The sequence below is a fragment of the Drosophila montana genome, unplaced genomic scaffold (assembly GCF_035044405.1).
Source record: "Drosophila montana isolate Dmon_TW-CO22-7 unplaced genomic scaffold, ASM3504440v1 contig_3640_1, whole genome shotgun sequence".
Classification (NCBI taxonomy): domain Eukaryota; kingdom Metazoa; phylum Arthropoda; class Insecta; order Diptera; family Drosophilidae; genus Drosophila; species Drosophila montana.
In genome coordinates, this window is record NW_026998525.1 from 231,977 (window position 1) to 247,911 (window position 15,935).

A 15,935-nucleotide genomic window follows, 5' to 3' on the forward strand; every position below is an offset into this window, starting at 1 on the left:
CTAAGGGATTTCCAAAAATAGTTTCTGTAAATATTTTAAATTCAGACAGGTCCAACATAAGCTTTGTTTCATTTATATTTATCATAGAATTGAATTTCACAAAACTTGTTTCTTAAAGTAGCTGGTTTTAAGCAAAGCAAATGTATGACCTATTTGAATTTGCATTTGTATTTTTGTTGTTCGACAGATGTGCTATTACTGAATACTTCCAAAAATAAAGTATTTTATAAAAGCAACCAAATTGAAAACAAATTTGTTTTTTTTTTCTTGTGTAAAACACAAATATTTAAACTTGGCTAAATACCCTACTTTAGAAAGCTAAACTTGACAAAGCCATACAAATTATGTTGAAAATATAAAATATTTATCAAGATAGATTTCGATTGGGTTTAAAATATCAAAGGCCTATATATATTTTTTTTGTGGACCAACAATTACACTATATGAGATGCAGTTGTAATGTTTTTTCTTTTGTTGCACGTGTTCATGATTTAAAATTGAATAGCGCGCCAATTTGTTTTGGTGTTGTCGATACGATTCCATGATAAAATGAAAATAGACAGGTTATCGCTATCGATAACCAGCTTGGCTGGTTTTTTCGATAAGCCTGACTATGAAGTAACTTTAATACCTTAAAATGGGCACTAGTCTTAATTAACATTGTGTTCTTAGTTAACACGCTTTTATAGGATTATTGCTAACATTAAGCTTTTCCGTATCAGGAATACTACATCAATTATCATTCTGCCAAATTAATTCCGATATCGATTATTCAAATACATATGTGCAAATTGATTTTGTGTCCCTTATAAAGTAGGCATTGTAAAAACAAATTAATTACAATCATTTAAATCAATATAAAAATATTTACTTATAATTGAGTGTCAACCTAATAAAGTTAAGAATCTGTCTCCATCCTATTTTTTTTGCAATTAAATTGGTTCTTCATTGAAGTGCAACCCTGCCTGTCGGCGTCGTGGTAATTTTTAGTGCATTATCTTGCTGATAATTTTTTCGCCGTGCGAATAGGGAGACACTCAAAATACAACCATTTTTTGGCGTGTGTGTAGCTAGCGCAAGCCGCTTGGTAATCTTAAAAGAAGGAAGCGAGTGGTGAAACGTATTCAAAAGTAAGAAAATTTTCTATTTGCAAAAGCAATTTTACAGTGCAAATCAGTAAATATATAATAAAAGGTGAATTCTTATTAATTTATGCGGGTTCTTTACATTATTGTTCAGCACGCACGCCCGGCATCATTGCATTTTACATTTGTGAATATCGTCAAGCGCGTACATAGCGAAAAAAAAACATGTCTGACGAAAAGAAGGGAGGCGAAACCGAGCACATCAATCTGAAAGTACTTGGACAGGATAATGCGGTGGTCCAATTTAAAATTAAGAAACACACACCTTTGCGAAAGCTGATGAATGCCTACTGTGACCGTGCCGGACTTTCCATGCAGGTGGTACGCTTCCGTTTTGACGGTCAGCCTATCAATGAGAACGACACTCCGACCTCGCTTGAGATGGAGGAGGGCGATACTATTGAGGTGTACCAGCAGCAGACCGGCGGTGTTTATTAATTATATACTTGTATGAATGTAGTTAAGCTAGTTACTCTTCATTTTAACGACAACAACAAAAACAGCAGCAGCAACAACAATTAAGCGAGCATTATTCTACATAAATAAACAAAAGAAAAATATCAATTCTGTTGTTCAGTTTGGTTTTTTTTTTTGTACACACAATGAAAACAACTAAAAGAAGTATCCCCACAAAGATCTAGATGTTTGATAAAAGAAAAATAAGCAAAAAACTGGAAAATAAAGCATTTTGTAAACTATAATTTAAGAACGATTCCTGAAAAAATGATTTTGTATTGGTTTGTCAAACTTTGGTTTTGGTGGGTAAATTGCCGGTGGCGCGCATTTCCCGCTTTATATCCCTAATGCTGCCACACACACGCACACGTGAAGCGCTTGTAAAATGGTGTGTGTGTGTATGTGTGAGGGCTTCAACATTGTTGGTACACACAGACACGAATTGTGTACAGTACAGCAACTGTGGTTGCTTGTGTGTATGTGTGTGAAAACGAGTATACATACACAATGCAGGCAGACAGACATCTGTCCATGTGTAAATGGAAAACATACATAAATAGGTATATACATTTGTTTATATACATAGATTAATATGATTTCATGGGCGTTATATATCAGGTAAAAATTTAGATATATGGCGACATAATCATTTAGATTTAGAAACATAACCTCAAAATACATATATGGAAAAGATGACGTCATCCGCAGTGGAAGGGTCGTGAATAGATACATACGTATGCGTGTATGGGTTAACATAACATAACCTTGAAAATTGTGGGCCAGACGATTCAAAATTTCGAAAATATATGCAATTTAGATAGCACCGGGTATACATGGGGATGTACATGGTAAAAACTTTTATTTCTTTGAAAAGAGTTAATTACACTGTGCACACATACACAATGTATGTATGTATGTATGTGCATATGCATGTTAATTGATAACTTGTTAAAAAATATTTGTTGTATGTTTGTAAGAATAAACTTTAATTTTGTAACGAAAAAACTGTACAGGCAAAAATATTGTTAATTCTTACGTATCTAAAAAAAACATTATCATAAAAGGCACCATTCCCATTATAGCAATTAACAAAATATAAATATCAACTACTCGACTTTAAACCCATTCCTTAGGATTGCGCAGAACCATTAACAAATCGTTTTCCTTAGATGTGGAGTTCGGCTCATGCATATATTCCCATCGGGCGTGCAATGGCAGCGACATCAGAATACTCTCATAGCGCGCACCCGGCGTGTACAGGCCAAACTTGGTGCCACGATCATAGATTAGATTGAACTCCACGTAGCGGCCACGTCGAAGGAGCTGCCACTGTCGCTCATTGGTACCATAGTCGGCATTCTTGTGCTTCTGCACCAGCGGCAGATACGATGGGATTACGGCACGAGCGCAGCTGGTAACAAAATTGAAGGCGCTGTCCTGGCTGGGCTCATCGATGTCATCGAAGAAGATGCCACCGATGCCGCGCGACTCGTTGCGATGCTTGATGTGGAAGTAATCGTCGCACCATTTCTTAAACTTGGGATAGTAGCTGGTGTCGTGCTCGTCACAGGCACTCTTGAGCGTCTTATGGAAATGCCGCGCATCGTTCTCATCCAGGTAGTAGGGCGTCAGATCTGTGCCGCCGCCGAACCACCATTGTTTCTTGCCATCGGGCAGTTCCACTTCGAAATAGCGATAGTTGAAGTGTATGGTCGGCACATGGGGATTACGCGGATGTATTACAGCACTGACGCCGCTGGCGAAAAATGGCAGCTTCACGTTCTCCTTCAATTCTTTGCCCCGAGCTCGCATCTGCTGTACAGCGGCTGGTGGCAGCATGCCCGTCACGACGGACACATTGACGCCGGCCTTTTCGAAGACTTCGCCGTCTCGCAGAACGCAGGTGATGCCGCCACCACCCTCTTTGCGCAGCCAACGGTCCACCTTGAATTTCTGGCCACTGAACTCCTCGGACTCGAGGGAGCGACAGAATTCGGCTTGAATCTCCATGATCATCAGCTCCATGCGATGGCGCATGTTTTCTTCATCCTCCAGCAAGATGGACTGATCCGTAATGGGCTCTGCCATGTACTTGGATATGTTCAACTTACGATTGACCTTTGCGGCCTCTGCTTGTGCGTACGTGACCGTTGCGAAGGTGGAAAGGCCCAGCCCAGTGCCAAGCAAAAAGCCGCGTACATGTTGGCTTTTCATCCGTCGCCCGAGCTGGAAGGTGCCCAGGGACACCAGGGACATTGTGTGTCTTAAAGCGTTCATTTTTAGATGCTATATTGCATATAAAACTCTTTTATGGCTACGCACAGTCTTTGTTATCTATCTTCTTCTTGCGCCGGCATTTAAAGGCCACCTGATAACATCGTTATCGAGTTTACATATGTATATCGATAACAAAATAGTCGCCGCGTATTTCGATAAAGAACAGTTACTTTTTACTTACATCTGCATAGACAAATATAAATTGAGTGCTTGTGTTTTCAAAATGGATTTTGATACTGAGTTCAGTGATATGGTTCACAAAATGGAAGCTGATAAAACGCTCCATTCGACAATTTCTTTGGTCTCCCCGGACATCAACTCGTCTTGTTCAGATGAAGCGCTTTACCACGAGCAGTCAACAAGAAGCTTGAACCAATCAGACTCGAAAAATAATACAAATGATGAAATGACAGAGTATGAGGATAAAGAAACATTGACTGAATCGCCTGGAACATTCATAAGCAACTTAAAAAATGATCAGCAAGTGCAACTTAACATCTTGGAATATACAAATTTAATGAGTTCAATCGGAAATAGAAGTTTGGACATAAGCATTATTAATAATAAAACGAACAAGGATTATCTGTACCAAACCAGAGAAAGTCCCTGTACCCCAGTTAATAATGCCTCGCCGCACTATGATAGAACTTCCCGTTTAGTTAGGCAACGATTCCGTCGCATTTGAAATGCAGAAAATATATTGTTTAATGCGCTGTATTTATGTAAATTATAATTGAATACATGAAATAAATTGTTTTTCTTTCTTTTACTCTTTCAATTTTTGTTCGCATTTGTGCAGCCCTGGCGCCAAAGAGTACAAGTTTCGATTTTAAAATTACCCGACCATTTGCAGCGCGTCGATACTTACTCGTGTACGATCAAGTCATTTGAACAGAAGCGGCTGCAAAATTTGTCTTTTTCCTTATTACATATTTTTTGCCTTTCAAGTGAGTAACTTTAGACGCTATTTGTGTGTTTGGCATTGCAAAATAAGAACATTTGTATTCGGTGTGTGAAGTCTTAGTTATTGTGTTATTATAAGTAAAAGAAGGACGCAGCCAATATGTCTGGCCTGGAAAAATTTCAAGACACTCCGGCTTGGCGTCAGAAATTGCTCAACCATTTGCTTCTGGATCGGTAAATAGATAAATATCTGTAAATAACTGTAGAATGGACAAATGTAGCTCGAGCGTAGCATGAATTATTTTGAAATACTCTGCATGTGATATATCGTAAAAACACAACAACAAAAAAACAAATTTTCATTTAGCATAGTGTCAGGCACATATTTGCGTACAAAATAGATCGATTATTTTATTTTTTTCTCGCATTTATAAGGCCACCACCTGCCGCACCGAAACCCCAACGAGAATCAATGGAGCGCCGCCACAGCTTAGACATTGTCCTGGACTTTAAGGCATTGATGCAGGCCCGCAAGGCCCAGCTGGAGAATCAGCATCAGCGCGAGAATCACACAACCACCTCGGCCATAAATCTAAGCGTCAAGACCGACAGCATGTTCCGAGTCCTCAACGAAACGCAGCAACAAAATGCCGACGAGAGTTTCGATGCGCTCGAACGCATGTGCGATAAAACCGGCTCCGATCCTGATAGCACACTGTTTCAATACCTGAACAGCGATGATAAGGAGAAGGTTTTGGCCTTAGCCAAGGAGCGCAGTTCTCGTGCAGATAAATGTGAGTATATGTGGGCTCGTCAACTTCCCGACAAATTTAAAATCAGTTTTTGGGCATAATTTAGTTGTACGAATGTAGGTAACAACTGCAGCCAATTGCTGCCTGAATCCAAATGTTAAAAAGTAGCTAAATTAGCGTTCCAAGCACAGCTAGAAGAAGGCACCGCCGACCGCATTCCCGATCTATCCATAACCGTCAGTCCGTCAGTCCATACCCATTGATCTCGGTTAATTAGGGAATTATATTGAAATTCGACCTGGAGTTGTTTCCATTATTAAACTATTACGCTTGCAATTCAAAGTTATGTGAGATTACGTGAGATGAGTTTAAGGATAAAAAAACCTATAAGTTATGTATTCCATAGAAAGGTGCTGAGGGAAACATGTTTACTCTTGGGTAGAAACGAATGTTACTGCAATTCGTAGTTAGGTTCAGGTTAGCTTCTAGTCAAGCATGTCCATAACAAAATAACTTACATGATTTTATTATGCAGCTGGTGATATGGAAATGTGTGCACTGCGTCGTATGCTGGAGGATGTAGGTGACCAGGATCAGCTGTGCAACGAAAGTCCTCTGAAGAGTGCTGAGTGCACGCAGCTGGAGGATATCGAGGCGCCTTCTCGCTTTTGGGATAATGATTTCACTGGCAACGATTCAGTTTTTCAGCCAACCGCACAGACGTCGCCTGTGAAAATGGTCGGCCTGCTGCGACCCTCAACTATATTGGAGGCCAACGAGGCTGACCTGACAGGCCAGCAATCCGACGAGTCGTCGTCGCACAACAGCAGCTTTCTAACCGCTCACACCCTGAAAACGGCTCAAAGCAGCGAGACAATTGCATCTGGTTCGAGCTGCTACGAGACGGCCGCTGACAATTCGTTGGCCAGCAGCTCAAAGGAGGCAACAACGTTGAGCGTTGATGACTTGTTTTATGCGGCCATTGCCAAGGCCAAGCCACATGGCATGTCCGAGGGCGAGCAACAAGAGCTCTTAGGCGATTTGCACGAAACTCTAATGGATCTGGCGGTCAACGATGCAGCTGACAGCACGATTATCGAGTTGTCTTCATCCAGCGAGGAGGAGGAGGAGGTGAAAGAGGGCGACGACCTCAATGCCGATATTAAACAAGAGGAATCTTCCTTAATTGATTCAGAAGCAGAAGAAGAAGACAAGGAGAACAAGTCAATACATTTGAATGGCACCATGGAGGAAATGGAGTATATGATGCAAAAAGCACGTGAATATATGGCTGCCAAGGAGCCATCGCCGTCGCCATCGCCCTCGCCAGCCAAACCCATATCCGATCCTGATGTAATTCATTTGCATCAGAAACTGCCCAAGCAGAATACATTTTTGTTGACGCCCCAAAAAGAAGCCTCATCGCCGCTTCGCCAAGGCAGCTCCAAGCTGCCAACTGGTTCTGGCAGATCGCGCTATGCCATAAATATGGATCCGCCAAAAACCAAGTTCTTCAAGCAACCTTCGGCCATACCAATGCGACGTCAATTGAAAATCCAAAAAGATCATTTTGCACACATTGTCAGTCCCATACGCACCTATACACAAAAGTCGGGCACCGCGCCACTAATGAGCATGTTCCGGGAAAAGCCGAATATCAACGATGCATTCAATACGCTGAGCATCAAGGAACTGGAGGAGGAGTCACGTCTGTGCCAATTGAAGCGCGGGCAGACAGTTGCATCTGGCAATTGCAACCCATTGAAGCTAACTCTTGGCTGCATTGATCCAGCTGCTCGATTGCTGCCCAAGAAGGCATACATTTCGTCTGAGCTGAAGCAGGTGAGTTTCAAGGGAATAAAAAGCAATTTTGTCGTCCGATTGGTTTCGAACTTAATATAAAATTCGACACAAGAAATAAATGATTACGGGCTTGGATTCGATTGGGAGTAAAACTAATTTAAATTTAATGAAAAATATTTTACCGTCTAAATTTTATCCACACTTATTGTCCGATAATAACAAACACTTTTCCCACCAGGTCGTGGATGAACGGACTCCAATGCCGATGCCGAATGTGCCGAAAATTCAAAAGTATCTGAATTCGGCTGTGGAGCCAACGGTGCTGCGCCACGATGGCAAGATGAAAATGCCCGCCCAGAGCAACAGCAACAGAAATACGTCGCACATACCACGCCGTCCCAATCAGAGTCTTGCCGATCTGTCGCTTGCCTCGGGCGACATCTCTTTGTACACGCTTAAGGATGCTCAAAAGTTTTAATTATTATTGATAAACCCAACAAGAAAAGGGGTTTTACATGGGATTCGTAACAATTTTATCAAGCGAATCGCGATTTGTTTTTAAGTTTATAACAAATACACACTAAGATACAACACACGCAACAATTAGTAACTAGTAAATGCCATCGATTACTTTGTGGGCTTGGCTATCCTTATGCCTTCTTAGCCTGAGGTCCTTTCCAAGCACGATTCACCTTCGATTCGGAAGCTCTGCCCAGTTCCGTGCATATGTAGCGTCCCACTTCAATGAGCTTGTCCAAATTGACGCCCGTCTTTATGCCCATGCCGTGCAACATGTAGACGACATCCTCAGTAGCTGCGTTGCCGGAGGCGCCGCGTGCATAAGGACAGCCACCCAGGCCGGAGACGGAGGCGTCCACAACACGTATTCCGTATTCCAGGGAAGTTAAAATGTTCGACAACGCCTGGCCGTATGTATCATGGCAGTGTACGGCCAGATGCTGTGCGGGCACAGCGCGCGTCACCTCGTCCAGCATATTGCGCATGCTGCCCGGCGTGCCCACACCAATGGTGTCTCCCAGCGAGATCTCATAGCAGCCCATGTCGTGCAGTGCTGCCACCACCTGGACCACAGCCTTGGGCGGCACAGCCCCCTCGTAGGGACAACCCACCTAGAAGATACATAAGTGCTGCAGCTAGTATAACAGCACAACTGTCACTATTTGAAGAACCATGCTCACCACAGTTGAAACGTAGCCGCGCACACGAACTCCATGTTGCTTGGCGGCAGCAAGGACGGGCTTAAAGCGCTCAATGGCCTCTGCCGCCGTACAATTGACATTTTTAAGCGAAAATGCATCGGAGGCAGCTCCAAAAACAGCCACCTCCTCGGCGCCCGCCTTCAAAGCGCTCTCGAATCCTTTAAGATTGGGCGTCAGCACGGGATAACTTATACCAGGTACCCGGCGTATGCCGCGCAAAACCTCCGCATTGTCCCCCATTTGGGGTACCCATTTGGCGCTAACAAAACTTGTGGCCTCGATTGATTGCAGTCCAGTTTCCGACAGACGATCTATAAGCTCGATCTTTGTGGCAGCGGGCAGCAGTTTGGGCTCGTTTTGAAGACCATCGCGCGGTCCCACCTCCACAATACGCACTGAAGCCGATGACAACTGGGACATCGGCCTCGCAGTCTTGCCCTGTAAGTATTTGGGTTTTATTGGGATTGGCTACTATGCTATACAGCGGACTTACAGTGGCAGAGCACTGGAATAGAGGGCGTGCCAAATATCGTGGAATAAGCATAATGGCGAATATATAAGGACCAACTTGTAGAGTGCAGTGCTTCTTCTTCAACAAAACAAACAGCTGTTGCTTATCAGAATGATCTAGAGTTATTTACTAATTATATAAAACGTTCTGGCAAATATCATTTAAATATTAAAATCCATATAAAAATGCTTGTCTTCATAGAACAGGATACAATTGCCGTTAACAGGATAATTATCTTTAAATTAAAGAGTGTATGCACTTATTTAAATATTTGAAAGTAACATCGATAACTTGCTATCGATAATGCTGTGAGTTGTTGCGATCAATTAGAAAAGTCGGTGTTTTTTTTAAATATAAGTGAATATGCCAAACTTATATTCGCTTATATTTAAATTGAGAAAATTGTGTTGCACTGTAGCCCTTAGTATTTGCATATTTAAATAGATTGAATTGGCGCCAAAAAGAAACTATCGATTATTGCAGCTGTACTATCGAAATCAAGACTACTCTGTGCTATTCTCATCTCTAGCTCCCATTCACGGCACGCGCAGACAAATGGAAAACGACAACAATCAAAAAGAAACGGATACAAAAAGCATTAAAGACGAGAGCGATGAAAGCGATGACGAGAACGAGGATGTGTTCCACTTTGAAACGGAGCACTTGGCATTACGTGGCAATCAATGCTATAGCAACCTGCTGCGGACCATTGCCACGCTGCAGGCTCAGCGCATTCGCGTCCATCAACAAATAGACGAGCTGGAGAAAGCGCGCGATATGTATCTGGAGAATCCGCAACTGTTGCTGGACAGGCTGCGCAACAAGGAGCCGCTAATAGCGCCCAATTACTTAACCCCAATTCGCCTGCCTGAGTTGCCTACATTAACAGTTAAGCAAGAAGTCAAAACCGAGACACCAGCGCCCCATTCTCAGCCCATTGAAGAGGACAAGAACAATAAAAATGGCAGCAAAACACAAACGCGTCTGTGGACGAACGAGGAGCAACTACGCCTGGAACAGCTGCTCATCGAGTATCCGCCGGAAGAGGTTGAAATGCGGCGCTTTGGCAAAATCGCTAAAGCGCTGGGCAATCGAACGGCGCAACAAGTTTTCAGCCGTGTCCAGAAGTACTTTCAGAAGCTCCACGATGCCGGAATGCCTGTGCCGGGTCGCTTGCCCAAGTACAGGCGAGCGGGCGGCCCTACACGACCCAAGTTTAACGTACGCCGTTCCACATTCTTTCCGGCCCAGAATATACAAATACAAATGCCCGAGGATGAATACACATTGGATGACCTGATGCCCGTTGCGCCGTCGCCGCCGCCACCAGCAGCAGTTAAAATCGAACCAAAGCTGGAGCCCGATGCGCTCGAATCGGAGACGCAGCGTAAGAAGCTACTTCAGCTGAAAATATTAACAGCCATACGCGACGAAAAGGTACAAACAGAGGACGGCTACAGTCCCGATCCGCTGGCGCCCAAGTGCGCGGAATGCGAGGAGTCGGCCGTAACGCAAAAGCGTTGGCATTGCAACAGTTGCTATTGCTACCTAAATCTATGCGGCGATTGCCTCGCCCATCAATTGATCACCGAGCAATTCGAGCACTTGGCTCATGATGTGGTTGAGGATCATGAGACATGACATAAACACACGCAGCTAAGCTTCGAAGCATTCGTTAAATATTGTAAGTAGTTATTCATAATAAAATAAAATGCAGCAACTTCTACCTCCAGGACAAAATTGTTGCATTTAATATCCTAGGATCTTATATTCAGAACAGGAAGCCCAAGGAAAACACCGCTGGTTGGGTTTTAAAACATCTTTGCATCCAGGTTTTGATTCAAACCTTGCAATATATTTTCAAATTTTGTATAAAACAATTCGGTATTTAATTTGTAATCGCCCGTTCTACTGAAAATATTGCAAACTATAAATATTTTCATTTAGAAATTGCGGGCTAGTTTGGGTCTCTACCCAAAATTGGCATCTACCAAATATGGTTAGATAAATCCATTCGTTGGGGCCTAGGATTTTAATACTTTGTGGTTGAGTCTCTAAAAGTCGAAAGCTTTTTATTGTAAAATTAACCTACAGCGCTCGCTCGTATCGGATCTCTATATATTATATATCACTTGCTGCAGTAACAAAATTCTATAAACAAATATATTTTGATATTTGTATACAAATAAAATGTAATCTTCGGCACACTGAAGATAACTTGTATTGCCTGTAACCAAAGATTTAAAAAGAATTTAAACAAAAATTTCTGTGGAATATTTTGCCATACGCAACGGTTCAAAGAGTTATTTATTTGATTTTAAAACATTCGCTCGGAATGCCAACTAATCATACAAACATATTTACATTTATTATTTATTTATATACGTACGTGCTACACAAACTCGAGTCCCAACTCAACCATTGAAGTGAAGAATTTATTGGAAAATTGCAAAGTTTGCTTACGTACATATTGCATAGATTGTACATAAACTGGAATTATAAGGAAAACATTACATTAAACTAAAGCCTTATCCGGTTACCCCCACGATGAGCTAATTCTTTGGTTATGCGCGTGCCCTAGCCGGGATTGGTTGCTCAGCTCTTGACACGCGCCGCGCTGCGTTTGCCCTCGATCCATTGCTCGATCTCAAGCTTGAGCGCCGCATTCGACTTGACCTTGTCCATGGTGAGGGGTTCGCGATTGAATGGATCTGTCTGATCGCTAAGCAGGTGGCGAGCAATTGTGGAACGATCGACGGTAACGTTTGAGCTGGGCAGCACCACGGGATCGGTCATGAGCGTTGATATAATCGGATCCAGATACTCTTCGGGCGCATCGGCAAGCAGCTCTTGCTCCTCCTTGTAGTCGTCGCCCATTTTCTGCACCTTGGCTGCAAACTCGGCCATGTCGCCAATTAACTGACCACCACCGATGCGTATCAATATATTCTCGGCATAGCCGAATAGCTGATGGCTGTAGGAGCGTCCATCCTGGGATATGGCCAGGCAAAAGGAATTGTCCGTACTTAGATTTATGTAGATGTGCGCTATCTCCAGCACCATTTGCGCCGGATCAAACTCAAACTCCTTCTTGTCCTTAACCTTGAAGCGTTCCCGCTGCGGCCCCACCAAATGCAATAGAAAATAGTTGAGCATGGCCGCAATGCGATCGACCATGCTGTTATGGCAGAAGATGCTCTTGATCTCGCTGGTCAGCAGCTTTAGCAAATTGATGGTATCACGGCCCAGTATATTATCGAAGCGTGCCAACATGCCCAGATGATGCAGATTGGTGGTCTGCTGTTGACGCTCGCTGTGCGACAGATTATTCCATTCGCCGTTGTCTTGAGCCTGCTGGAGCTGTTTGATTTGCTCCAGATTGGAGAGCGATTCGTCCAGTAAGAAGATGGCATCGTTGATGAGCAGATTAATGAAGCGCAAGAATATTGGCGGCTCAATGGCCTCCATGTTGCGTTCGGCATCCTGTGCCAGCTGCCTGAAGCACTCGACATGCTCCTCCTTGGTCCACAGAAACTCCATGATCGCGTACATGGGACGGCGATAGTTGAACTTCTGCTCAAACTGCACCGACTGCCCGGTCATTTCGATGCTGACGAACACGTTGAGCAGACTGCGCACCACCTGCAGCCGATCTGTGTGACTGTCAAAGACGTGTGTATGGAATGCCTTGCGATTGCTGCCCGAGATTTGTGTGGGCAGCAGAAACTCCAAAGCGTCCGCCAATTTGGCGCGCAAATGCGGATTCTTGACCAGTCCAGAGCTGCCCATGAACAATAGAATCATCTTGAAGAACGCATCGTGCGAGCTGGTGTACATTTGTATATACTGATCGCCGGGAAAGCTGCGACAGAAATTCAAATAGGCCGCAATGTTGTCGATGATATTCTCCGGCACCGATTTCATATATGGCGCCACAAAGGGCGGTGTTTCGGACAACAGCTCCAGATCGCGCAGCAGCTGTGGCGCAAAGTCCTTTCTGTCCAGTCCCGCTTCAAACGATTCCCGCGGCAACATCGCTATCTCAGTGAGCCAAATGGCCGAGGCCTCAAAGAACTTGAGGATGGCGGTATCATTTTCTGGCTCGGCCAGGCCATTTCTTATGCAGAGCACCTGTTGCATCTGATCCTGCAGCATGCGAAACAGATTCTTGGTTAGATCGTTGTTGGGATCGCTGGCCGCCACATCCTGGTAGGCGGTCTGTGTGTTCTGCAGCTCACGCATCATGCGCGTCAGTCGCTCAATGCACGCCCGATTGCCCAGCTCGAATGCCTTGTGCGCCAAATAGAATATCTCGGTAATAAAATTGTACTTATCCGCTGTTAAGCGCTTTTCGCCTTCCTCGGTGGGCAATAGGCATGTCTCTTCAAACGCCCTCAGCATGTTAACGCCCTTCGATTGGCGTTCCACGGGGTCCGCCACTGCACAGTATGTGGGATCTACCAGCAGCACCTGCAATTGCATTTCAACGTTAATATACGCTGCGACATAGCCCACAGATTAGCTGGACATGTACCTTTAAGGCGGGCGAGCAGAGCGGCGCACACAGACGCATCAGCACGGCGCTGAGGCTGGTCATAAATGCATCGCTGGCGGTGCTGTGCACGGTCTGCTCCAGATTCAAGTTAATGGTGCTCCACAAATGACCACGCGCCACATTCGCGTCCAGACAGTTGGCAATCCACTGCAGCGTCTTCTTCTTGCTAGTGGAAGATTGTACGAGCAGTTGTTTGACCAGCGTAAACATGGCCTGCTGATGATGGGCCAGCAGCTGCCAGAGCGAGGGATCCGATTGCTGGGAGATCAGCGATATGTCGCGGAAAAATTCGTAGGGCGCCGTTTGAGTCTTGGGCATAATGGACATGCACAGCAATTGGCCTAAAAGCGTATCCATGTATTCACCACCTAATAAAATAAATGTAAGTATTTCGCATTTGTCTGGATAGGATTACCTACCTTTAGCCTTAGGATTGGGTGTGGTAAAGTCAATGAGCAGCTCGCCGAGTAAGCCGGCGCGTTTTTCGCGCACAAAGAAGCCCAGAATCCAGAAAATATTCTTTCTGATTGTAATCAAATTGTCTTTGACCAATTGCTTGTGCAACTCACTTAGCATAGGGTAGAATATGGCCTTGAGAGCGCCCAGCGCCTCCAGTTGCTCAACATCTTCGAGCACCTTCTCTGCCACCCGGATCAGAAACTCCTGCGTGCTGGTATTATGCTCGTCCGCCTCCTCGAACAGCTCTAGCCACTGCGATGAGAATGTTTGGGTTGCAAATAGATCCGGTTGGCGCATGCATGTGCTCGCATTGTTTAGGATCAAGTCAAGAATTCGATTGCTATGTTCCTTGTCCTGCAGGCTGCCAGTGCGCTGTGTCTCCTCCCATCTGGTGAATGCACCGTGCAGGTAAATGATGGCCCGTGTCTCCAGCGCTTCCTCTTGCTGCCTTTGATCAACCTGTCCAGATGGCATCAGGTATTTTGTGGTCTCGTCCAGCATGAGGCGCTCGAACAGGGCATGCGCCAGCAGATCCTCGCCGAGTGTCTCCTCGGTGCTATTGTCGGCCACAACGACATCGGCCAGACAGAGCACCGGTCGATTGCGCTTGGTGTCCACATCTTTGCTCAGTGTAAAGAGCAAAATTGATTCGATCAGCTGCTTGGACACGCCATTGGCCTGGGTGCCATCCTGCAGCAGAGCTGCGAATGGATTCTCGGTGTCTCCAACGTTCGACATTGTTGCGACCTGCATAGTTTTTTTTGATTGTAAATTTATGGTCAATATTTGCTTCTACAATATTATTAAAAAATTTTATATTTTCTGCTACCTGTCACTGTGTCACTATGCGAATTAGCACAAAAATCGAGCAATCGAATACATTTATCGAATAAGTATATACTACTTTAATACAAAAAGGTATTTATCGTATTTTTTGGTGAAAAGCTTGAAAATTGCCAGTATTTTCTTTTTTTTAATATTTTACTTAACGAATTTCGACTTCAATTGAAACTAACAAAAATGTTGTATAAAAAGTTTTTTAGCGTTGCGTAAAACAAAATTTATAAAATTGCTTAAATTAACGTAGCAGCAACAAAAATGCGATCTAGGCGAAAGTCTGTCAAATAGTAAATATCTGTGCGAAATGAAAGTACAGCGGTTATTCGATAAATTCAACGCCAAATTCTGAAATTCAAATAGGAATATTGAATGATTGTAGTACGAAGTATATATATTTACCAGTTATTGATCAAGAAAAAGGAATGCGTTTTCCAAAAAAAGGATAACAGATAAAGTCTTGACCGACTGAACTAAAAATTATGTCTTGCCAAAAATTTATCCAACAATATATTGTATACATAATAATTAGTTGGTTTCCATGCTAGATTATTACAGAAAAGAAAACTTAAAGAAACCACGAGCTGAGCGATCCGATCAAATACATCAATCAAAAAACGTATATAATATACAAAAAATGTCATAATTTAAAACAAAATAGTAATAAATCAATTTGATATTCTCTATCAAATGGGCAAAACGTACTCAAGTAACCTCTACTATCAGTATGCAATTAATTATACGAATCCATAAGATACAGAAGTAATTTAAAGAAACCATTCAAGCACTCAAATCTGCCAATTACATTTAAATAGTTAAGTACGACATGGCTAGTTCTCAGCAAATGTGGGGCAAATCAAAATCCAGCTAGAAGGGCGCAGCCGCATGCACTCAAAAGCGCGCATGTGTGTGTGAGTACATTTGTTGCATATGTGTGCGTGTGTGTGTGTGTGGCCAAATCCAAAGCCAATTAAGACAATCAATTGTTGAAAAGCCACCCACAGCAAATACCATGTG

The 15,935-nt window shown here is 43.5% G+C and overlaps 6 protein-coding genes across 8 annotated transcripts; 3 read left to right on the forward strand and 3 right to left on the reverse strand.

Moving 5' to 3' along the window:
* The first annotated feature begins 969 nt into the window (after positions 1–969).
* Positions 970–1,709, forward strand: Sumo (Small ubiquitin like modifier). The gene is made up of 2 exons (XM_064692811.1): positions 970–1,130; positions 1,240–1,709. The coding sequence occupies exon 2, from the start codon at positions 1,311–1,313 to the stop codon at positions 1,581–1,583; it is 273 nt and encodes a 90-aa protein (XP_064548881.1). The 5' UTR covers positions 970–1,130; positions 1,240–1,310; the 3' UTR covers positions 1,584–1,709.
* Positions 1,710–2,602: 893 nt separating this feature from the next.
* On the reverse strand, positions 2,603–4,096 carry Coprox (oxygen-dependent coproporphyrinogen-III oxidase). The gene has a single exon (XM_064692801.1). It carries the CDS (start codon positions 3,876–3,878, stop codon positions 2,718–2,720), a length of 1,161 nt encoding a protein of 386 aa, XP_064548871.1. The 5' UTR covers positions 3,879–4,096; the 3' UTR covers positions 2,603–2,717.
* Positions 4,097–4,719: 623 nt separating this feature from the next.
* sip2 (septin interacting protein 2) lies at positions 4,720–7,971 on the forward strand. 2 transcript variants are annotated; one of them, XM_064692795.1, is made up of 4 exons: positions 4,720–4,825; positions 5,217–5,575; positions 6,069–7,375; positions 7,575–7,971. In XM_064692795.1, exons 2-4 carry the CDS (start codon positions 5,254–5,256, stop codon positions 7,812–7,814), a joined length of 1,869 nt encoding a protein of 622 aa, XP_064548865.1. In that variant the 5' UTR covers positions 4,720–4,825; positions 5,217–5,253; the 3' UTR covers positions 7,815–7,971. The 2 variants fall into 2 exon arrangements, with proteins under 2 accessions (XP_064548865.1, XP_064548864.1); XM_064692794.1 differs by lacking the exon at positions 4,720–4,825 and adding an exon at positions 4,858–5,015.
* Positions 7,846–9,222, reverse strand: Hmgcl (hydroxymethylglutaryl-CoA lyase). Its single transcript, XM_064692796.1, has 3 exons — positions 9,050–9,222; positions 8,536–8,994; positions 7,846–8,466 (listed from the first exon to the last, which is right to left on the reverse strand). The coding sequence occupies exons 1-3, from the start codon at positions 9,098–9,100 to the stop codon at positions 7,987–7,989; spliced, it is 990 nt and encodes a 329-aa protein (XP_064548866.1). The 5' UTR covers positions 9,101–9,222; the 3' UTR covers positions 7,846–7,986.
* Positions 9,223–9,592: 370 nt separating this feature from the next.
* Positions 9,593–10,826, forward strand: Atac1 (Ada2a-containing complex component 1). Its single transcript, XM_064692775.1, has one exon. The coding sequence runs from the start codon at positions 9,623–9,625 to the stop codon at positions 10,706–10,708; it is 1,086 nt and encodes a 361-aa protein (XP_064548845.1). The 5' UTR covers positions 9,593–9,622; the 3' UTR covers positions 10,709–10,826.
* A 662-nt stretch (positions 10,827–11,488) lies between these two features.
* Positions 11,489–15,039, reverse strand: Ube4A (Ubiquitination factor E4A). Of its 2 annotated transcripts, XM_064692774.1 has the most exons (4): positions 14,911–15,039; positions 14,042–14,828; positions 13,602–13,990; positions 11,489–13,537 (listed from the first exon to the last, which is right to left on the reverse strand). In XM_064692774.1, the coding sequence occupies exons 2-4, from the start codon at positions 14,817–14,819 to the stop codon at positions 11,663–11,665; spliced, it is 3,042 nt and encodes a 1,013-aa protein (XP_064548844.1). In that variant the 5' UTR covers positions 14,820–14,828; positions 14,911–15,039; the 3' UTR covers positions 11,489–11,662. The 2 variants fall into 2 exon arrangements, with proteins under 2 accessions (XP_064548844.1, XP_064548843.1); XM_064692773.1 differs by lacking the exon at positions 14,911–15,039 and having other exon boundaries at positions 14,042–14,869.
* Positions 15,040–15,935: the final 896 nt, after the last annotated feature.